At 42.5% G+C, this 23,881-nt stretch overlaps 1 protein-coding gene across 1 annotated transcript; it reads right to left on the bottom strand.

Moving 5' to 3' along the window:
* Nucleotides 1-5: 5 nt before the first annotated feature.
* On the bottom strand, nt 6-5,121 carry LOC137296545 (mucin-12-like). The gene is made up of 3 exons (XM_067828351.1): nt 4,964-5,121; nt 1,778-1,968; nt 6-1,591 (listed from the first exon to the last, which is right to left on the bottom strand). The coding sequence occupies exons 1-3, from the start codon at nt 5,119-5,121 to the stop codon at nt 6-8; spliced, it is 1,935 nt and encodes a 644-aa protein (XP_067684452.1).
* Nucleotides 5,122-23,881: the final 18,760 nt, after the last annotated feature.

Raw genomic sequence — 23,881 nt, 5'->3', positions numbered from 1 at the left:
TGTTCTCAGTTTCTTAAAAGTTGTTGATGGTGGTACTTTGGGAGGTGCCCTGATGATGGTACCTTGGGTTGAGGTGCCCTGATGATGGTAGCTAGGGAGGACGTGCCATAATGGTGGTACCATGAGTCGAGTGTCCTGATGGTGGTACCTTGAGTCGAGTGTCCTGATGGTGGTACCCAGAGTGGAGTGTCCTGATGGTGGTACCTTGAGTCGAGTGTCCTGATGGTGGTACCTTGAGTCGAGTGTCCTGATGGTTGTACCCAGAGTGGAGTGTCCTGATGGTGGTACCTTGAGTCGAGTGTCCTGATGGTTGTACCCAGAGTCGAGTGTCCTGATGGTGGTACCTTGAGTCGAGTGTCCTGATGGTGGTACCTTGAGTCGAGTGTCCTGATGGTGGTACCTTGAGTCGAGTGTCCTGATGGTGGTACCTTGAGTCGAGTGTCCTGATGGTGGTACCTTGAGTCGAGTGTCCTGATGGTGGTACCATGAGTCGAGTGTCCTGATGGTGGTACCTTGAGTCGAGTGTCCTGATGGTGGTACCTTGAGTCGAGTGTCCTGATGGTTGTACCCAGAGTGGAGTGTCCTGATGGTGGTACCTTGAGTCGAGTGTCCTGATGGTTGTACCCAGAGTCGAGTGTCCTGATGGTGGTACCTTGAGTCGAGTGTCCTGATGGTGGTACCTTGAGTCGAGTGTCCTGATGGTGGTACCTTGAGTCGAGTGTCCTGATGGTGGTACCTAGAGTCGAGTGTCCTGATGGTGGTACCTTGAGTCGAGTGTCCTGATGGTGGTACCTTGAGTCGAGTGTCCTGATGGTTGTACCCAGAGTCGAGTGTCCTGATGGTGGTACCTTGAGTCGAGTGTCCTGATGGTGGTACCTTGAGTCGAGTGTCCTGATGGTTGTACCCAGAGTCGAGTGTCCTGATGGTGGTACCTTGAGTCGAGTGTCCTGATGGTGGTACCTTGAGTCGAGTGTCCTGATGGTGGTACCTTGAGTCGAGTGTCCTGATGGTGGTACCATGAGTCGAGTGTCCTGATGGTGGTACCTTGAGTCGAGTGTCCTGATGGTGGTACCTTGAGTCGAGTGTCCTGATGGTGGTACCTTGAGTCGAGTGTCCTGATGGTGGTACCATGAGTCGAGTGTCCTGATGGTGGTACCTTGAGTCGAGTGTCCTGATGGTGGTACCATGAGTCGAGTGTCCTGATGGTGGTACCATGAGTCGAGTGTCCTGATGGTTGTACCATGAGTCGAGTGTCCTGATGGTTGTACCCAGAGTGGAGGGTCCTGATGGTGGTACCTTGAGTCGAGTGTCCTGATGGTGGTACCATGAGTCGAGTGTCCTGATGGTGGTACCATGAGTCGAGTGTCCTGATGGTGGTACCTTGAGTCGAGTGTCCTGATGGTGGTACCATGAGTCGAGTGTCCTGATGGTGGTACCTTGAGTCGAGTGTCCTGATGGTGGTACCTTGAGTCGAGTGTCCTGATGGTGGTACCATGAGTCGAGTGTCCTGATGGTGGTAACTTGAGTGGAGAGTCCTGATGGTGGTTCCTAGAGTGGAGTGTCCTGATGGTGGTACCTAGGTTGGAGTGTCCTGATAATTGTACCAAGAGCAGAGAGTCCTGATGGTGGTACCTGGGGTGGAGGTGCCCCGACGGTGGTATCTTGGGAGGAGGTGCCCTGATGGTTTTACCTAGGGTGTATGTGCCGTGACAGTGGTACCTAGGGTGTATGTGCCCTGACCGTGGTACCTAGGGTGGAGGTGCCTTGAGGGTGGTACCTAGGGTGTAGGTGCCCTGATGGTGGTACCTAGGGTGGAGGTTCCCTGACGGTGGTTGATATGTTGGAGGTTCCCTGACGGTGGTACCTGGGGTGGTGTCCTGATGGTGACATGGTGGGGGGATTTGTCTGGCCAGAGACACCTGGATAGAGGTTCCCTGATGGTTGTACCATGAAGACAGTGTGCTTGTTCTGTATGGAGGAACAATGGGGCAACCGCAGTGAACAAACAGCATGAACCTCTATCTGAGCAACTGGGAACCGATGACGTGTGTCAACCAAGTAAGCGAGTCTGACCACATCCCGTTAAAAGCCTCATAAAACCAAGCATGGGTTACTGAAGATCAATTCTACCCCCGGATCTTGGGTACCACAGGTAATAGAGGAAGCAACTGTGTCCTTTGGTCTATATGGAGGAACAGAAAGTGTCTTTGTTCTATGTAGAGGAACTGACTGTGTCCTTGGTTCTATATGGAGGAACAGAATGTGTGCTTGTTCTATGTAGAGGAACAGAATGTGTCCTTTGTTCTAAGTAGAAGAGCAGACTGTTCTTGTTCAGATGGGCTTGTACACGTACGTATGTAAATTTGGTTTTGTTGTTATATAGCTAAGACAATGTCGACGTGAAATCTAAACTCACCCTCTCTATTCTGTATAGAGGAACAGACTGTGTCCTTTGTTCTATATGGAGGAACAGACTGTATCCTTTGTTCTATGTGGAGGAACAGAACATGTGCTTTGTTCTATATAGAGGAACAGAACATGTCCTTTAGTGTATGGAGGAACAGAATGTGTCCTTGTTTAATGTAGAGGAACAGTTTTTTTGTTCTGAGTGGAGGAACAGACTGTCTCCTTGTTCTAGTGGGCTTGTACACATATAGTCTGGTTCATAATTATTGAGAATTTTTCTTCTTACTTTGAGCTATCCTAACACCTCAACTGATTCACTGATACTTAAAACTAAGTAATGGTATAAGGGAGGTAACTCATCTTGGCCTACTGAGTATAGTACAATTAGAGTCACCTCCCCTGAATTTGCAGCAGACGTCATTTTCCTCAGCACTGTCAACAATGTCTGCTGAAGATAAAAGAAGGTTGATTTTTGAGTTGTGTAATCAAGGAATTGATGATGTAAATACATTGGCAGAGAGAACAGGAACTCCTCTTTCTACTGTGTATAGGATTAGGAAGAATTATAGAGAGGGAAAGGATTTTCGGCACCAGAAAGGAGCATGGAGACCCAGAAAATTGGACTTCTGAGATCGCGTCCGGCTGGGAATTTTAGCGTCTCAAAAGCAAAGGGCAAGCATCTCCAACATCAGGTATGAAATGATAGAAAGGGGATCAACAGTTGTATCAGAATCTACAGTTAGAAGAAATTTGATTGATCTTGGATGAGAGAAAAAGACTGGAATTCCTTCTCCTCTCATGAAACAAGAACATAAAGACAGGCGTGTTGAGTGGTGTTTGGCACATGAAAACTTTGACTGGGAAAATGTGATTTTTACTGATGAAAGCTCAATATGGGTATATCCCAATAATGTGAAAATATGGACAAAGTCTGCGTCAGCACCGTTGTATCGACGACCTAAATACAGCCCAAAGTTTCATGTATGGGGAGGGATATCCTTATTAGGAACGACCCCGCTGTGTGTGTTTGAGGGAAACCTGACAAGTCAACGCTACACTAACATATTAGATAATTTTCTCCTTCCAAGTGCACGTGTGTTTTATGGAAATGACTGGATTTTGCAGCAAGATAATGAACCTAAACACACCGCAAAACATGCCAAGCAGTGGTTTCAGGAGAAAAATGTGACTGCATTACCATTTCCTGCATATAGTCCTGACTTAAATCCCATTGAGAACATTTGGGGGATGATGAAGGAATGTGTGAATCAAAAGGGGTTGACAAAAATTGAAGACATGAAGAGAGAAGTGGTCCGATACTGGGACAGCATAACTCACGAGACACTAACCTCTCTGATAGGAATTATGCCTACCCGTCTTAGACTGTGCCGTGAAGCTCAAGGAGACTTGATAAAATATTAAATTGTTACCTACACAACATGAAAAGGTCAGTTCACTTTTACAATACATTCAATTTTATCTGATTTGTTCTCGTTTAATAATATGAAATGCTTTAGCTATTCTCAATAATTTTGAACCATACTGTACGTATGTAAATTTGGTTTTGTTGTTATATAACTAAGACAATATCGACGTGAAATCTAAACTCACCCTCTCTCCATACCATACCCTGCACTTGTCCTATATATTGGAAGACGTCCTGTTTAATATTGAGGAACAGATAATGTTCTATATAGAACAACAAACAGTATTCTTGGTCTATCTGGAGGAACAGACGGGGTTCTTGTTCTACGCGGAGTAAACAAAATGGTCTATGCCAAGCGTTAAAAAACAGATCAGTGTCAAGTTGCTTTGATTCAGTGGGGTTTGATTGGCAAGCCAAGCAAAACCAACTTCTGTCCCTGAAACGGAGCGAAAACCCTTCCTTCGTGTATTTCACAGAACGCACACTGGTTTTTACGTTTATGTCTCGATAAAGGGAAAGACATTTGAAGTCGTTTTGAAGTATTTCAAAAAGATGCATGAACATTGGAGATCAAAAGTAAGGGTGTCGCGTAACTATTGTAAAACCAGCCAGATCATGCCATCAGATCACACGCAAGACTTACACCTCAGTTACCACAAGCCTGATATGCATTTTAACCCTTTTCAGTTTCTTGACACCGTGTGAAAACGCAGTGAAATTGAATTAGGCAGCTAAATCTGTCAGTAATTCTATTGCGAAAAGTTACAAGATGATTCCTTCAACACCCACAATTGAGTCCGAATTCGATAGGATACCTTGTTCTCACGATCCATCTGACAATGACCGGGTTTTGTGTCCGCTTCCATTGCTTTGTGTTGAGCGCATCAAACGTCAACCTAATCAATGTCAATGTGACGTGTTTTACCGCACAAACTACAAAAAGGGCCAAGCCAGCTGTTGACAAATGGACATGATCCTTTCATTAATCTTCGGCTCAAACAGATGTTTGGTTCTCGTGGAAGAGCCACGGGTCTTTTAATTGCCTATTCTGAAATTCAGTGAGAAGGTCCCGTCTCCGCACTAGGTTCGTTTGATCCGTTCGCGTGCTGTAATCTACAGACTCGCTGTTACACCAAGAGCAAATAACCGGCGTGCTGGATAGCAACTCCGTCATCGTTGTCCGTCACATCAAACGGACGGAATCTGTCCTTCGTCTTCAGACCACCGGTACACTCAGTGCCACGGACTGGCTGTTTCTGGCGCAATCTAAGGAAATAGGTAGACGGCATCTCGATGTAAGATCTCATTCATTACCGTGAAAAAGGGACCTGGGAATTGAAGATGCAGTTTCGAGTGGTAGGCAGTTGAGGCGTATTGTGAACTTGTAAGGCAGGAGATGGTAGGTTAGACATGTTCTTGAAACAGTTTTTGGCTCTTAATATGTATTGAAGCCTCTTTTAAGTCGACTGCTTTGGGAAATTGAACTACATCGGCTTTTCCGAAGTCATTGTGATGATTTTAGATTTGAATGTTCAAAGAGTTCTTCTGGATTAAAGGGCGGATGGTAAGAAGAGTGGCTAAAACGAAAGCGCCTCTCGATGATTACTGATATCGACGTCAAACCCCCTTCTCTCGCTTACTCTGGTTGACTTAAGGAGGGTGATGTTCAAGTTTGAGCAAACTTTATTGATAACAACTTCTTTATTACGGGTGAGGCCAAGTGGTTAAAGTGTTCACTTAAGACCCGGGAAAGCTTCCTCACATGGGTGCAATGTGTAGGGGCGTGGTATTTGTGCAATTTTGCTAAAGGCGGCGTAAAACTATACTCTCTCACGAGTAGGCAGGAAGGTGGTCTGTGCGGCTGCATTAATGTCAAAGTGTTTGCGTATGTATTACGTTCAACAATTAAAACGCATTTAGACTGCAAGGGTAAAAGCTGTAACGTAAGGTTGTATTGGTCTTAAAGGGACCACTTAGTTCGCTATGTCATTCCGACAAAGTATAAATTCCAAAACAATTCGTTACAGCCGCGTTCGCTATCAACGTAATTGGCTGTATATGCAAGGTATATATAATTCCGTTAGCAATGTTCGCCTCCCTGTGAGGGACATTGATCGGTTTCTGTGCATTAGTGATGATGAATTGGTGGCGTAACCAAATGGTTAAAGCGTGGGTTTTTCTCTCCGAAAACCCGGGTTCGATTCCCCCGTGGCTACAATATGTGACGCCCTTTTCTGGGGTCCCATGCTTGGATGATGAGAACAAGGTATCATATCGGTAAAACTGCGTGGAACCAAAGTCAGACATGTTGGTAGTGTAACAGCGGTCGGGTAGCATAGCAGTTAAGGCGTTCGCTCGTCTCACCTAAGACCCGGGTTCAATTCCTCCCATGGGTACAATGTGCGGAGGTCATTTCTGGACCTAAGCCCAAGTAGTGTGATTTAGCTTCAGAATATGTTCCAGGTTTGTATATCCCCCAGTTCCATGGGTAGTGACCTGGTAGTGTTATGTTACATCACTGGCATGGTTATTTGTTCATGCTGTCGACCATTACTTTGCCAGGTCCAGCCACAATTGTGTCAGTCCGCCGTGATAATGCTTACATCCCTTAAAGGCTGTCTTATAAATCTTCATCTCTTATTCCTTATTCATTACCGCGACGCTTGCCCAGTCGAACGCGCATGTTAACTACGGTACCAGTTCATGATATTTTTTTCTTTTCAGACGGAAATAACCTTGTCTGGTTGAAGAATTTAGCAATATCTAAAAACTGGAAACTGCCTATCGTGTCGGACTGATAAAAAGATGAGTAATTCTGTTGGGTAAGGTAAACCCATGTTTGACAAATCTCCGCCATATATTTCTCGCTTAGTTGAATATCTCGAAGCACGACCGCTATCTTAGGCTAAAGAACTCGTTCTCACACTCAACGTAATTGCGCAAACTGTGAGCCTTACGTTTTAAGAGAAACTAACGTCAATGATCAACTGCTGTAGAAAGCTATTTTACCTTTTGGTTATGCAAGTACTCTTCTCGGTACTGTAATAAATCTATCCCTGTTACATTTGGTATCTATGAACTGTGAGAATATTTCGCTCAAGTAAGTGAAATATCTGACGGAGCAAAATGAGGCGAAACCGCTGGAGGTAACAGGTATGCATAAATATAGATACTCATATACCTACAGTGAACGCTTCTGACATTACTGATGAAAGATGGAGGTTTTGTGAAAGAAAGGTGCGCATTATGACATTTTAGCTTCAGGTGGAGGCAGAATATCTTGCATAGCGTGCATATGATTCTGAGCTTTATTGAACAATGTGGTGAAGTCGTGTTGAGTGAGTGAGTGAAGGGTGTTTTAGATGAAAGATTACAAAAACATGGCAATTGTCAGGTTCTTGTATTCTTTCGGCTAGAAGGTTGTATTTTCTGGAAGATGATGAAAGTCGGCATTGAACGAGCACAGCAGCTCTTGAAAAGCACACAGTAACGCGCAAATCGTTGAAATTCATATTCTTTCTGTTGCGATTCTTGGTTGATGTCCATCATAGGCATGCCCATTTGTTTCGTCTAAGTCTAAGGTCTGGGCTGTTGTGCTAAGAGAGCTCAGCGCTACAACAACTATCGCAAGCTTCTGTTAATGTTTGTCCTTAGCGATCGTTTCAGCCATAATGTTGCTTTCTGCAACGACGCGCTGGATCCCAACACCATGATGAAACTAAGCGAGCGAGTGAGTATATTTTACGCCGCATTTAGCAATCGTCCAGTCACATCTCTTTGGGGTGGGTGGGGGGTGGGGTGCAGTGGAGGGAGGGGGTGGGGATGGCGAGGGGCACCAGCAATGCAAACAGCAAAATTGAAGAACTAGGTTTGAACCTTTTCAAGATCATTGAGAGCAGAACATTCACTTAACACTGAATACTCCTAAGAAGAAGTTAAGGACGAATCAGTTCGTCTACATTACAAGAGTTACCTTGCCGTTGCTTGTCAGGTTACGAATGGCACTGTACGTTTGTTGTAGCGAGTCTGGACTAGACAGTCCAGTGACTGACATCATGAATATCCATTATGGCAACAGTAAAAAACCCGGTTAGAATTGATCTTCAACAACCCATGTATATCGTATGAGAAGACTAACGGGGTGTGGTGGTCTGGCTCGCTGACACGTCATCGTATCCCATTTGTGTTGATCGATGATCACTGGATTGCCTGGTCCAGACTTGATCTTTACAGGCCGCCGCCACAAAGCTGAAATACAGATGAAAAACTGTAGTAATTTGAATGAAACGTCTGAGTAGCATACACACACGAACGACAAGAGTCATTTAGTTTCCCTATATACCATGAGCTCCATAATAATTGGTTCAGTAGAATTTCATTCAAGGCAATACAAGTGATTTTGAAATACGACCTTTGAAACACGACTGGTCCAGATACAATGGAAGCTGTCAATACCGGCATCTATCCAATCCGGCAAGTTGCCAGTACTGAAATAAAATCTCAGTCCCGTTTGTGGCTTGCAAATTCATCATCATCTTCCACTTTATTCAAACATTCTTCTATCAAAGTTCAAACCAAACCTAACTGGTTTCAGTAGCATGTAACTTTGAACATGTAACTTGATAAAATTTTGACTTCGCCATAACATTATTCTCTGTAGTGGGCTATTTGGCCATGGCGCATTCATTCCCAATTACCGTGTTACTGTTTGGTCGAAGGCTGTTAACGTTTTATCGCTCTGACAAAACATGTAACGTTTGAACTGTTCCCTTGATCTATTTGATATCTAAACGAGGAATTTCAACTTTCATAGTTTTTGTATATCCAGCTTTCGTCAAATTTCGCGTTATTAAGGTTTAATTGCAAAGACAGGACAGGGGGGATAGCTTGACTCTTTCAGACGTGAAACGTGTCAACTCGACCCGAACTCAACGGGCTCATAATACAGAAACCGAAGTTACTTTGACCTAACAGTTGAAGTAAATGCCCTCCTTGCTATTAAGTCTGAGTTTTATCCCTTGATTTGTGTAGACTTCCACGATATTAAACAACGATTGTAAATATATTGTATGGATATTGTGAAGGAAGAAGCACGCGATCCCGCAATATCAAAGATACAAGTTAATCTGAAAATTCTCCTAAACGGAACAGCATTTAGAAGACTACATGATGTTACGTTAATGAGAAAATACTTCCTTTGAACAGGATTTCTTTTTCAGGCAATGGAATATAAATGTTTAACGGTCATATGAAGATACGAATTACCATCTCTGATCATCTCCACTAATTATCCCTGTCTTAGAACCGATCTCTTTTCTTCTTCAATCCTCGAAACGTATGGCGCCGGAATGACGAGTGTCCTAGTTTGTTTCTGTTGATATGTATGTTCTTCCAAAGATTTGGTTGCAGTGATAAACCCGACCCTGATCTCCTACACTTTCATGTTGTCAGATAACGTCAGTTTACGTTAGATATATCTGGAAAATGGCAAGGTTATTGACATGTCATGAACATGAATTAGTTGGGTCTGATTTCAGATGGCAGACCGTGGGTGCCATTAATGATTGATGTTTATAACATAATTTTAACATTTCGAAGATCATAACTTAATCCAGATCCTTCATCACCTATAAATCTTTTGCGTATACAGGAGAAAAATCGTGTTTAATTTAGTACCACTCCTCCAAAAGACAGTCATGAATAGAATCCTGTTTCACACAGCAATGCTTATGTTATCAATCACGAGCTGTGTTGGTCCAGACGGACCTATTCTAACGCTCCGGTGTGTGTGAATCAAGAACGTTTTTCGCAGCAGTCTGAGATATTGTTGTTTCTTTAACACAGAATCCTCTAAACAGACTGATAGGGCAAGTCATGCCTGCCTCTTAAAGCACGAACAACGATCACGTTCATTGGTTTTCAAAATACATGTCCCTTTTTATTGGAACCTTGATATATTCATTAACTCGTAACGACTATGGCATAGTGAAACTTGCTCGTTTGACCCTTTGATTTACTCGGTGTACTTATAGTTTTGGATTGGATGACTTTTCTCCTGTGGTCAGCGTTGATATGAGTTTATCAACGTTGTAATTAACATCACCGACAGTTGCAATTATTCAAGATGTATTTCTGAACCATGCTGAGAAAACAATGACTGTCATCTGCCTAGGAACCCACTGGAATAATTAGATCGAAATAGTAATCCACAATACCGTCAACTTTGAAACGATTCTGTATATCGTGATGACTACACGCGTGTGTGTCAGACACCATTTATCATTAAATCATTCTAAAATAGTCGCTTTTTGACTAGCTTGAATGGAGTAATCCTTTTCTTACACACTCAGTCACAACATCCTTGCATGTGATCAATGAATATGAAGTTTCGACACTGAGGTGGGTGATTTCGACTAGAGCTGAGAATAAAAGTGTTAAATAGGCAAAGGATGAACGGTTTCTTAAGAACAAAATTGTTTGTCCTTGACCCAAATGGCATTAAGGCATTTAGCGTGAAATGACGGCTGTTACATGCTCGTCTTACATAAGATAACCAGTTAGGCATGAGACTTTGCTGATAAACGAGACGATACATTTAAAGTATTTTTGGTTACACGGCAAAGAGACTAAGTTAAACGTGTCTGTCTTAAAATACTTTGTCCTCTTTCTACAAGAATACAATTTAAAATGCTGCTGCAAATATATTAGTTAATGTAGCATTTGAGCATTTTGAGCTCAAATGAACAACAATGAATTATTGAAGAACAATATTGAAATAGATTTCATGGGCGGGTTACAGAAAATTGTTCACTTTGAGTTGTGAGAGCAGGTTGCAGTTCCGAGTCGGATGTCTGTACAAGTATATATATATATGTTCTGAGCAAGATGTTGAGGAAAACCGTCACCAAAGCGGTTCCTGTCAAAGTGATTTGAAACTAAACTGTATGAGACAAAATGCCGAGTAATCAGTCGTTGGTATTTCTTGTCATTTTCAATGCTTTTGAACACCTGGTGCCATCCCTTCTTGTATTACATGCTCACCCTTAAACACATGCAGCGTGATTCAGTCAGAAGCGTACAATGGACACCTCTTTCAACAGAAATAGTGGTTGCAAATACAGCCACGAGAAATGGCCATGAAAAGAATCCGTTACCTTTTTGCACTTTTATTTCCCAAGTTTGTACGTCACTGGCTATTTGGTGAGTCTTTGGTGTATTACAGCATTATATTGAGAACCATGGACGCTCTGGAAAAGGATTATGGAAGACAAATGGTTATTGCACTCTGTTCTTTAAACCGTTACTTGAAGGTCATAAAACCTTCTAGCCTTGGCTGGCCACCGACCGCATCGCACCATTTCATATGGTTCGTATTCATTTTCCGTCGGGTTGTTAAATAACCATCTGTCGAGAGCAGGAGAAGCGAAAAAAGTGCCAAAATTGTTCTGCTTGTGCAATAAAATCTACAATATGGGTGGCAGCGGTTTAAATTTCTAAGCAGAATGTAATCTTGACCAAGGAAGTTTTTATTGGTATTCCCTAGCGACAGGAAACCAGTGAGAGTCGTTCTCTTGGTACCAGTGGCTGGGTGAATAGCCGAAGTGTAATTGTGTCTCCCAATGTGCACTGGTCTGATTACAGTTATGAAACCACTTTCAGCAAAAGACCAGACATTTTTTGCCTTTTCTTCTGCTTTTAGTGTCTGTCTGAAGCTGGGGAATTAGACCATAAACAGGCGCGAGGACGGACGGTTTTCGGCACGTTGTACATCAATTTCGTAAACATAACGAAAGGTAATACCTGCGCGTTGCCACATGTCTGATAAGTTCATCAATCTCCCCAAAGTACCTGATGTTTTTACTTTTTGTGAGGTCGTAGACAGTGAAAAAAATATGGTTGGCTTTATGATATTTGTAAAGGGGAGCCACTCTGTCAGTATCCGCGAGAAGAACATGTCTGATGCTAAGCCGAAATTCCATCAATACCCAGAAACGGCTTTACGAGCGTTTTCCATCAGAAATAGCTATCTTCCTAGCAATCCACAAAGTATTTATTGTACACAGGCATTGCATCGACATCGTTAGCATTTACAGTTCCCCTGTAAGGACATTGTCGCTGCATAACCATATGTTATAACACAAGACAAATAAACTACAGATGATTTCTGAACGAAACACTCCGTTTTAGGCTTAACATTCCGAGACAATGTTATGACAAAAGTATAGGAATCTTGGCATTGATGACCTCTACGTTTTTCGTTTCCTATGAAACTTCCAGCTTCTTAGATAGTCTTAGATAATGTTTCTTCAGAGGAAATAGAAAAGCAAATACTAAATTAAGTATCCGTACTGCCGACATATAACCCGTTCAGCAGAACAATTCAGCACGTGCACTAGGGCCAGGAACCTGTCTACCTGGGGCTTTGTTCCTTTTCCACAGAAATCGATTTGAGATATCTGGAATCAAAATACTGTCTTGCAAGTCAGCTCCTTGTATGTAATATTCTCTCTGGTGACACCAGTCGCAGAGTCCCCACATAATGTAATGCCAGACTGATGAACATTGTCCATGACTATCCCACTAAATTGGCCTGTGCTGGTCAATGCGTTTTCACCATTGTCGAAGTATGCTTCTTGAATTCATGACCACTGACACGTAAGTAATGACGATGTTAACAACAACACTGACATCGTATCGCCGTCGACCATGAGGGAAACTATATCCTCTCCAGTCGCAATTACACCCAGTACAGAAAGAACGCTATCACAACGGCTGTAAAATGAACAGCTCGTTGTCAATTAGTCTACTTATCTTGGCAACTTTTTAAATGGCTTAAGTTTGGGTTTGTCACTTACCGATTGTTTGATTACTTTGCTCAAAGACTTCAGGGTCGTTCAACAAATAAAAGGAGCATGAAGCAATCAACGTACATGAAATGAATAACCAGTCAATTCACCCAAAAACACACGACAGGATAAAACATTACATCGATGATATCTTTGCAGATTCCAGACATGTACATAAACACCTCATCAGTTTCCGAATCTTTAATGTCTGACAATGGAACGCTGTGGGAAATTTAGTGAAACGCTAATTTGGGCTAGTTTCATTGTTTCTCAAGTACAGGTGATTACAGGTAAAGGGGTGTTGCTGAAAGGTGTAACTCAGACCAAATGTAAACGAAAGTATATCCTGAACATTTCTAGAATAGTCATTTGTCAATTATCGTTTGTCGTGTTTAGTTCTCTTAAAGATTTCTGGGTCTCTTTTCAAAGACAAGTTGAGTGAGTGAATATAGTTTTTAGCTGCTTTCAGCTATATTCCAGCAATATCACAACAGGGGTCAAAGAAATGGAGCAAGAGGCATTCAACATATATACAGATAATAAACATTTTTAAAAATAAACACAAGACGGCTAAAATACAAAGCAAGTCAATGTTAAAAAATACGTCGATGACATCTCCGAACATTCCAGACATACGTATAAACACCTCATCAATTTCCACAACTTTAAAGTCTGACAATGGAACGTTGTAGCAATTTTAACACAACACCAATCTGGACTAGCTTCATTGTTTCTCAAGTACAGGTGATAACAGGTATGAGGGGTGTTGCTGAAAGGTGTAACTCAGACCAACCCCAAGGGACGCACCTGCCAGCTACTCTTCCCCCTGTAGTTATTACCTGGATGTTATTTGTTGGCAGTGTAGATGGAAATACGAAACAGGCCGACAAGTGGACTGGATGGGGAGATTCCTGAACCCACGTCTACATACAATCAAAGAACAATGGTGACCGTGACTTCATAATGCTAAGGGTGTGTTCAGGGCGAAATGAACTCAGTCCAAACATGCTGCATGTGTCCGTATTACTGTACGCCGCGTTCAGCGCGAATTTTATGTCTGGCACTCAACCTGACACTAAAATGGAAACGGTGTCTTCACTCGACATAGCCCTTTATGTTTCACACTATGCACATGAAGCAGACCTTGTTTTTCCTTTGATGTTCACCGACCTGGTCTTGCAACTGATTGGTGTTTGTTTAGAGGTTTCGGGGTGCGAATTCTCGATTGACCTATTATCTTAATGAATACTGATCAATCAGGTATCACACCTATAAAAGTAAGAAAAGAAGAAAAAACGGCATCACACCTACATAATGAACCGAGTTAAAATGTCACCTGTCACTTAATCATAATGATATGAAAAATGTTCAGTGGAATACTGCGTAAGGGAATGGTAATTTGTCCAAGACATCATTCCCAGGAATGGCAGAGTTTTTTTCAGGTGGGCAACATTTGGGTTGACATCAACGCCAGCACGCCAGGCGATGCTCGATGCACCAGCCTTGTCGATTACTTTACCAACCACTGGAAAGAGGGGGATCTACACACTCGTCAGTGAAACTACCACAACACCACTGGGCCACGGGCCAACAACCATTATGAAGGGTACCATAGTCAATTGAACAAAATCGTCAGAAAGGCTCATCCTGACATCCCTGAAGCCATCACCTCCCATAGTCCATACAAATATCCACTGAATCAAGGGCGAAACAGTATGCTGCCGGAGGCAAACCAACCTCAAAGAGAAGGAAATATGTCAGATTGAACCATGACCTATCTTGGATGAGACAGGAAGAAGAATAAACGCTCATGGAATATGCAGATTCTGCTTGTTTCAGCCGTAAGTTGTGCTAGTTGTTGTGTGACATCTGAATTGTAGAGACTTGTAAATGTGTAAAAATTATATATAAATTAAAATCTGATTTCGTTTTGAATATACCAATCTATCAGTGACGTAGGTCAATAGAGCGAACGAGCTGACCACTCAGGCATATAATCCGGATCAGATTAGAAGAAACAACATAATTAATACTGGTTTAACACTACTGGTCAAATGTGCATGAAGTAGACCTGCTTTTTCCAGCGCAAAGCTGTAAGGTCTGTTTCATGTGCATAAACCATCCAAACTTGAATGCCAGTCTTGACACCGGGTGTAAAAGACAAAAGGTTGCTTTAAAGTATGTGTCAGGAATCGAACCACCAACCCTCCACTCCCTTGGGAGATGTTCTGTCTGATATAACACTGGACGGCCGTTTAACATACAGACGACTATGTCTGTGAGGTCCAGTTTACCGTCTGTGTTTCTTTAATCCGGTAGCCCAGAACAGCAAACTGCCATTCCCAAAGATTGGATCGAGAGGGGAACATACACCATACCCCAACACAACTTCACACAAAAATCAGTCTGGTTGACAGATACGTCTATTTAGTCTATGTTTTCTCTGCTTGCAGTCAAACACGGGTTGAATGTGGGTCTGTGCCGCGTGGAATATGAATCAGCTTCTTCAGTGACAACTAAGACGCTCCATCTTGCCTCATCCTCCTCTGTGTTCCCCTATATCACGACAACACATGGACCAAGGTTCTACAACTTTGCACATTTCCAGTTTTTCAGACGGAGGAATATCGCTTTTACTGTTATCTACTCACTTTTGCAACCAAAGTTATGAGACAAGAAGGGTCTTGGTAGAGAGCTCTCCTACAAGAACCTGATAATAACGCCCTTTGAAGAAATGAAGCTTTGGCAAGAAGAGGCATTTGTGTCTTTGTCTCATAGCATCTCACAATAGTGTTGACTCAAAACAATTTATTTACATGAAGGTAAATAATAAAATAACAAGCAAATATGTGCTGGTGCCAGGCATAAGGGGTGGTCCCCCAAACAGGTGCGTCATGCAAGTCGGAAAGTAATACTTGAAGAAATGTTCGACAGGCAAGGTTTTAAACATATATTCCCTTATTGTATTCCTGAGATGTCAAAGAGTTTTGTAAATATATATAGTACACAGGTAAAAGCTTGTTGGGATGACTGTTATGTCAACACAACAAAATGGCTGACAATGTTAAAGCCGCAAGTGTTTGGTTATAAGAGATTATTGCGGGTTGAGGTTTGTTTGTAAGAAGGTGTTTGTGTTTTTGTACCATTAAGAACATTGTTGAATCTCAGATGTATGACACCATGTTCAGTTAACGTACACACACTTGTGTGTTCAGAGTGAATACGTGTGACAACACCAGTGTCTGCTCGTTCAACGACTCGGGGTTATTACACGTTTACCTTTCCATGTGGGTGTTGATACAATGGTTTAGATATCATCTGTACTTACCAGTGTCAATATTGTAAGTTTGTTTCGTTTTCAGATTGAATTTAACGAAAACATATATAGATAATTTAAGAAAACATCGATAAATGACATGCTGACTTTTTTAAGGATAACTTTCGTCTTTCGTCAATGATCCTACACTTCGTTAAAGAATACGTTTCAAATACACAAACGTGAAACCAGTTAGCTTCGCGGAAGGAAGCCAAATGGGAATCATCAATGTTGTCTTTTAATTTCACATTCATCAATTTCACGCTTTTTCTGCATACTTTCCAGCAGTTGACCTTCTGTCAAGGTCATTAAGTCACGTCAAAAGGCAGCGACTCTCATTTTTTACCTCTATAAGAACAAAGTGACTCTTGATGAAACCATGACGGCAAGTAATACAAATTAATGTGTCTGACAGAAGCACCTCGTGCTTGTGGCACTATTCATTAACTATTTGTCTTTGCAAAACGTTCTGAGTTAATTCACTTGTTTCTTGTCCGTGGCGCGATTTTCCGTAACTGAAGACATAATGTCTTCTCAAACCTAGATCCTGGTCAATTATCACCACCGCCAATCCTCACTATAGTGGCACTTTTTACCACATCTGACACCAAATTTGCAATTTTTCCCAGCTTTCTTGGTTTCAGGTTCCAGAGAAGACATCACATCTTGACATATAACATTCCGTTACACAATTCAGAAACATGTAAAAGTAGAAAGGGCTTAAACCGGTAAAAACGCTGCTCGAGAAATGCTTGTTAAAATTGATGCATCTCCTTCTCACTTGCACGGGGTGATGGTGTGAGATAACATTTGAAGAATGGAACCATTGCTTCTGTTTTGTTTTGTTTTGTTTTTTTTGCAAAAAAATAATTTAAAAAATCTCAGGCATCCTCTCCGACATTTGATGATCACCCGTCATTAAAATTCCTCAGAAATGGCTTAGCTCGCTTATTGCACTGACGTTATGGCTTCATGATATGATGGGAGTTCAATGGGTGTGCGTATTAATGGGTGCTATGTGAGAGAATCAGAATGAGGTAAGGGAATACGGTGATATGTTTTATTACTGAAATGGAGAGACCTCCATCAGAGACCTCACCTGGCAATACAAGTCTGAGTCTGTTGTTCGCGGAAAGCATACGGCAGACATTTGTCACCGTTAATGCTTCACTATCACTCGTAATACACTCTAACTGTACGCGAATATTTGGTAATGCTACATAGTAATGGCAGTCACAGTAGATCGCTCATTTACATGCTCTCATAACACACGATACATGAAATATAGGCTTGAGTATGATGATAATTGTGTTAGTATGTATTGCGATCTCCGTAGGTGTGGACAAATGCTTGACGTAATCTAGGCAGCTGCAGCTGTATCAGTCCTTGCTGCACTTCCACACGTGCTCTGGGAGAGACAGAGTGACAGCTTTTACGGAAACCATGAAACCATGCTTGTATGCATATAAACCCCAGTCCGGGTTTACATGCCAAGCTTAAGGTGGAGCTCGAGTTGGCTGCAGTATAACGAAAGATGTAGAGATGAGGGAGTTTTAGGATGTAGAAAAAAAAATGATAAATCTGAATGACAAATTTGTGGATTTGTTCAAACCCCGATAATAGAAAACACCTGCCTTAAAAAATTGAGATTTGTGCAGAGACCACAGTGATCTGTTTGTAAACCTCGACGGCAAAAAATTATCCTTGTTCGACCTTGCTCTCTTTCAAGAGAACTCTCGTCTGTTGTGTCTGTTCCAGCGTCAAGGCACTCCACAGAATGCACTCCTGCGGCTTCTTCCTTTATATCACGATAATCCCCGAGATTCCCCGAGATGTCAGAACGGTGGCAGAAGATACTTGACTTATGGCAGGCTTTAGGAGAGCATGTTACTTCCCCGAAACAGGGGGCGTCTGTGTGACGAGATCAAGACCTATAGGTTACATGTCTAGCACGGCACATTTATGTTTGCATCAAACACATACACAGATGAGGTGAAGTGTGGTTTAACGTGACGTTCAAAATACTTACGATGTGCGATTCCCAAAACAGGTGTGATGTGTGTTGTCTAAGTATGGTGCTCCACGCCGTAATACTGAATCAGATGTAATACTGATAAAAGCAGTGTGGCATCATACTCACTCACTCATTCCCTCACTCACCCTGTGTGCTTCTGGTCCAGACTGAAACCGGGTATGCTGTGATTTTCCCACTTATATTTCGTGATGCAGTTTAGCAGGTAACTCCACTTAGATACTCAGACTTGTACAGGTCATTTATTTCATTGAGCCAGGGTAACAACAAGCACCGTCTTGTCCCATGGTTTCGCATGGTTCATAGGGAACCAAATGAACATTTCGGATACTTGCCGCAGTTTAATATGAAGTTCCATTGGTCCCTCACCTGACAAGTATCAGACACTTTGATTCTGTTTCCACCTGGAATTCCCACGTTACCTGACGCACGTTTTTCTATTTCTTTAATCTGTACCTAAAACTTCAAACGACGATCCAAGTCAGTGACCACTGAGGCGAAACGGAATCAGTTAGTATGATGACATCAAACGGTAGATTTTTAATTTTTTGAGATATTCAAAACAATTCGTCATCTCATCGTTTCACGGTTACGGAATAAATGTCGGATTCGGCCATGGGTGGAGACAAGATTAAAGGAGCCGTCAACAGTTAATGCACACTAGATGAAGCCTATAGACACTTTATTTTCAAATTGGTATATGGTTTGTTGGTCGCCTTGGTTGTTCCCCCACTGCAAGCATATAACTGGGAAGTCCAACAGCGCCGGCGTCAGAGCGGAACTCGTCCGGGTTTATTCTCTCTCTGCTATCTTTACACAGTCAATTAGCGAATCCTAAAGGGGATTCCCCTCTTTCTCCGTGCTTGTAGCATCCATCAGAGAAGGGACATAAATGGCTTGTACACGAGCCCCCCTCCCCACCGACGCCATGAAGGATGAGACGGTCATTGTCATATGATATTATGTGAATGTACAGCAGAGATGGTGTTTGATAATGTTGCATCATCATTGTTCATTGCTGGGGAATTGGAGTGTCTGGGGAGTGTTTGTCAAAGGGGCCGTAACTCGCTGTGGAGAGTTGTTTCCCTTGTCTGGTAGGGTCGTTGTCAAACTGATTTTTGGGTTGTCAACAAACAAAACTATGGGAATAATCCTGATAGATACATTCACATCTCAAACTGAAGACATTATCGTGGCACCTTTCTTGTGAATAATTAAAGACAAGTTGCGTACATAAATTTTGTATTCCTCTTTCTCAACTCACTAGGTTGACCATAGATGCTGATAGCAAATACTCTCATATATACGACCCTGACGGATACATGTTCAATGGAAGTTCTTGGATAAGCAGTCTTAAATCTAACCTAAGTAATTATCCCCTTTGCAGTAATTACTTTGTAGAATTTTAGTCCTGACAGGCTATCATAACTTTAGTCGTGCTCGGTGCATCGTGGTCCCTGTGAAGTTCGTGCAGGTGTGTACGTCACGTGACCGAAAGGGTTCAACGCAAAGCTGAATATAAAGCCGTCTGCCATCACGAAAATGTGTCCCAAATCTGTTACAGGTATGGATATGTAAAGGTTCTTTAAAAAGTTAAAATAGGTGTAACGCCATACTACCTGTCAAGAAATGCTTAGTCGTGGTGTTCCACTCATTAGTCTACACATTTAGTTTATGTTCTGTTGACTGTGTTTGTTAGCATGTGCACACAATAGCAATGTTACAGCTGAATCAGTTTGTGTGCAAGCCAGAGGTTGATGTCATGAGAGAGGTACCACGTCATCGGGATACGATGAAATCGAGGCTGACCATCGCTTCCAGTTAGTATCATTATCCACACTGGCTGATCGCGTCCTATCTAGTTCTGTACCGTGACCTAGTGGTTGGAGCGTTCGCTCGTCAAGCCGACGATCCAAGATTGATTTCCGATATGGTTACAAAATGGGAAACCCATTTCTCGTGATATTGTTGGAATGTTGCTAAAGGCCGCGTAAAACTAAAGTCCCTCGTCCCAGCACCCGTGAAAGTCCGGGGTATGTTAGGCCTTCTGCAACCTATGCTTGCCATAAAAGGCGACTATATGCTTGTCGTAAGAGGCGACTAACGGGATCGTGTGGTTCGGCTCGCTGACTTGGTTGACACATGTCATCAGTTAACAATTGCGCAGATCGATACTCATGCTGTTGATCACTGGATTGTCTGGACCATCCTATCTGGCCCATATTTACTCACTCACTCATCTCCCATCTAAAGGATTTTGATACTGATTTGTTACAAGTGTCTCTAGAAGTGAATCATAATATGTTCTCTACTGAAGAACGTTAAGTAAATTTGTAAGGATATATTTAAAAAAAGCAAAGACACTGGGGCTGCCCGTAACTCTGTAACGACTAGTGAAAATTAAAGCAAATTTAAGTCTTCTGGAGGCCTGACCCTCCTGATTAGGCCTGATGAGGGTCAGTCTAATTAGGAGATAGTCCTTTTGTGGTTACATTTTGGAAGTGATTCGAGTTGGTTGGACGCTGGTAAAGCGTTAGCGCAGTGAACCGCCTCTCAAAGGTGGTTATTGAAAACATTTTCACCTCTGTTTTACGAACAGCCAGTCAAAAACCGGCATACCTAAATGTCGCGTTTGACTGGACGGCCATGGGTCACTCAAAAGTTACCTGACGCGACCTCTCGCTACGGTTTGCTAGACTCAGTAGAGGAGTGTAACGAAAAATACTGAGTCTAAGTTTATTTAGACTGAGATGCGGGGTAAACTTGATCTTTAGTAACCCACTATTGTAGTGAACGGGATCGCGTGGTTGACACATGTCATCGTCTCCCAGTTGCGTAGATCAATGCTCGTAATGTTGATCACTGGGTTATCTGGTCCATTTACAGACCACCACCATATAGCTGGAATATCTTGCGTAAAAGTAAACTCACTCTGCAGATCTGTTTGAACAGGGATATCCCTGTGGAGATATAGCTTCTTTTCGTGATATAATGAACATTTAGTGAATACAGACTTGTTAAAATATCCCTTTTGTGTGTTTTCATAAATGATTAAAACTTTAAAAAGGTGTTGTTTCGTGAATGCTCGTGTATGTATTTCACGACATTTGGCAACTGTTTGGTTGTAAAAATATACTATAGGCCCATCGCCTTTTAAGTAGCTTAAATACGAGTGACAATTTGAAAGTATATTTTTCCCGAGAACGGAGTTGCCCATGCATCAGAAGCAGGAAGACTGGTCCAGATGTCAAAGAGTTCGTCCCACATGCGGAAGTTCGATAGGAGTTCGTGATTTCGTAGTACGCCATAAAATCATATTCACCTACCATACACAAAACCAAATATCGTTGTGTGTTCCCATACATATCCAGTTCATGCAAACCTACCCAATCTATGTACGCCTGTCAGAGAGCGTTGCCTGAAGAGACGTGGCGAATCTTGTCAGTGCTTTGTCGTGGTTCAGTTATGGGGCGCTTCCAATCTTCCTCTTTCAGTTTCCTGCTTTTTGCTCGTTACACATGAACGTGACAGAAATGTCCCCTGAGATTTCAGAGCAAAAACGCGTCTACATGTGCAGCCGTTTGTTACGCCATGCCCCAATTGGGATCGTTTCGTGTTATTGTGCATTTTCCAAGTTTTTCTCTCTCATGAAGAACGTTTTTCCCCACAAATTGACAAAAAGTTTAACGGGGTAACAAGAGACAGTCTGCACTCTATTTGTACGTTTGGGCATTTACTGTAAAGATTAAACACATTTGGATTTAATTATTTACGTCTCAGAAACTCTGAACAGAGTGATGGGAGAAGAATGTCCAAGATAGCGGAATAATGAAGCGACTATGAAATCGTAGTTTAAAAACGGGGACACGTGTTGTCGTAGCTCGATTGTCGCACGGTGGTCGCGGTAACGTATCTAAAGGGGGCGTCTCAAAACATTTGTGATTTTATGGGAAGTGGTTGTTTGGTGGTGAAAGCGTTCAGTAGTCGGGTCGGAGACTTTTTTCCATTCTCAACGGTTACATGACTCCTGAAAAGGACCCCACACACTGTACCCATGCGGGTAATCAAACCCTGGTCTAGACGAGTGAACGCTTCAACCACTTGACTACTCTTACCTGCTGATCAGTGGAGTGTTCTCCTGAGTTAAATGTGCATATCTGATGGCAGAATTCGTGCATTAAAATTTTTACTTTCATTGCAAATGTTTCGTAATCGGTCCTATTCAGCAGCGTAGGGGGGTCCCATAGGTGTTACACGAGACATGATCATTACTTAAACACCACCTGAATTCAAGGGTCAGTTTTACAATGTTGGTCTGAACAGGAGGTTATACCTTAGCACTAACCAGTTGTAATTTATTTCTAGATGTGTCTGACCCGTGAAGGCCCGGGGTAGAATAGGCCTTCAGCAACCCATGTTTGCCATAAAAGCTTGTCGTAAGAGGCGATCGGGTGGTCAGGCTCGCTGACTTGGTTAACACATGTCATCGGTTCCCAATTGCGCAGGTCAATGCTCATGTTGTTGATCACTGGATTGTCTGGTCCAGAATCGATTATTTACAGACCGCCGCCATAGAGCTGGAATATTGCTGAGTGCGGCGTAAAACCAAACTCACTCACTCACTCAGAAAGTTAATGTACACTTGTCTTCCTCAGACATAACAATTGGTGGGGTAGACTAGTTCGTCACGCCGAACACCCGGGTTCGACTCCACACATGGGTACAATTTGCAAAGCCTATGAAGAGAGATGAGACGCATGACGCAATTCAAGTGACAGGTGTTACATCTCCACTAGGTTCTCATCTGTTCAGACAGATTACTGAGTTCGGTGTACAACTAAACTCACTCACTCACTCACTCTAGATCTATCTCCGCCATTAAGACGTCGGATAGAACTAATGTTAATTAACTAATATGTGTGAAGCTATGGTTCAATGATATATATATTAGCTAATTGAAAAAGCCAGATTAACCGATCTCGTTAATCCTGCATCCTGCAATATTCAGGGTTGCCGACTATCTGTTCTAATCCGAAGTTTTACATCTTCTAAACGTTGGTGTATCGGATGATGCTGGATTCACACCATGTGTTTGAATCGCAGACTTTCATCCTGGGTTTGTCTGTACCATATCGGTTTTCGGTTTTCACCAAGACGTAAACGTCCAAGAGCACATCACCTTGCGCCACGCGGTGACATCAATGAATACTGTCCAAAGGCACTAGCTCTCATTAATAAAATTGAATGTAAATTTGTTCACACTTTCTTCAAATGAGTATCTTGCTTGATGCGTGATGATCTGTGGAAGAATAGGATCAGCAATCCATGTTTGCCACAAAAGGCGACCACGCAAAGAGGCGACTAGCGGGATCGGGTGGTGATGCTTGTCGACTCGGTTTCCAATTGCGCAGATCGAAGCCCAGTCTGGTGATCACTGAATAATTATAGTCTGGTCCAGACTCGATTATTTACCTACCGCCGTCATATAGCTGGACTGAATGCAGCGTAAAACTAAACTCACTAACTCAATGAACACAAGGCACAAACCCTGAACTGACAAATGTTGAGCCCTTTACATATACGACAGAATAGTGTTGAGATGGTCCCCAACTCCGGCGTCACACGGTGCTCACAGCGCGGTAAAAGTTTTTAGACAGTTAACGTAGCATGAAGCGTTATACGACATGCATCACACGTCACTGGACGTGACACGTGATCACGATAGCTTGGCCACACGCCAACTGTCGTAAACATGTCTGACTAGTATTGACGAAGACTGATTTTTAAATACAGTCAACTCTCAGCTGTCGTCTTAAACTGTTATTTTGCACTAACTGTTGTAAAAAGAGCGGTAA

Source organism: Haliotis asinina, chromosome 9 (assembly GCF_037392515.1).
Source record: "Haliotis asinina isolate JCU_RB_2024 chromosome 9, JCU_Hal_asi_v2, whole genome shotgun sequence".
Classification (NCBI taxonomy): Eukaryota; Metazoa; Mollusca; class Gastropoda; order Lepetellida; family Haliotidae; genus Haliotis; species Haliotis asinina.
The sequence above is the reverse complement of the archived record's forward strand: the minus strand, read 5'-3'. Positions and strand labels throughout refer to the sequence as shown.

Bases quoted from the DNA above. Each gene is read 5' to 3' on its own strand.
- LOC137296545 (XM_067828351.1), bottom strand. From the start codon at position 5,121: ATGCCGTCTACCTATTTCCTTAGATTGCGCCAGAAACAGCCAGTCCGT. The intron at 1,969-4,963 runs GTAACAGCGAGT...TCCTCCATACAG, and splicing joins GCCGGTTATTTGCTCTTGGT to AACAAGCACACTGTCTTCAT. The intron at 1,592-1,777 runs GTACCACCCTCA...TACAATTATCAG, and splicing joins TCAGGGCACCTACACCCTAG to GACACTCCAACCTAGGTACC.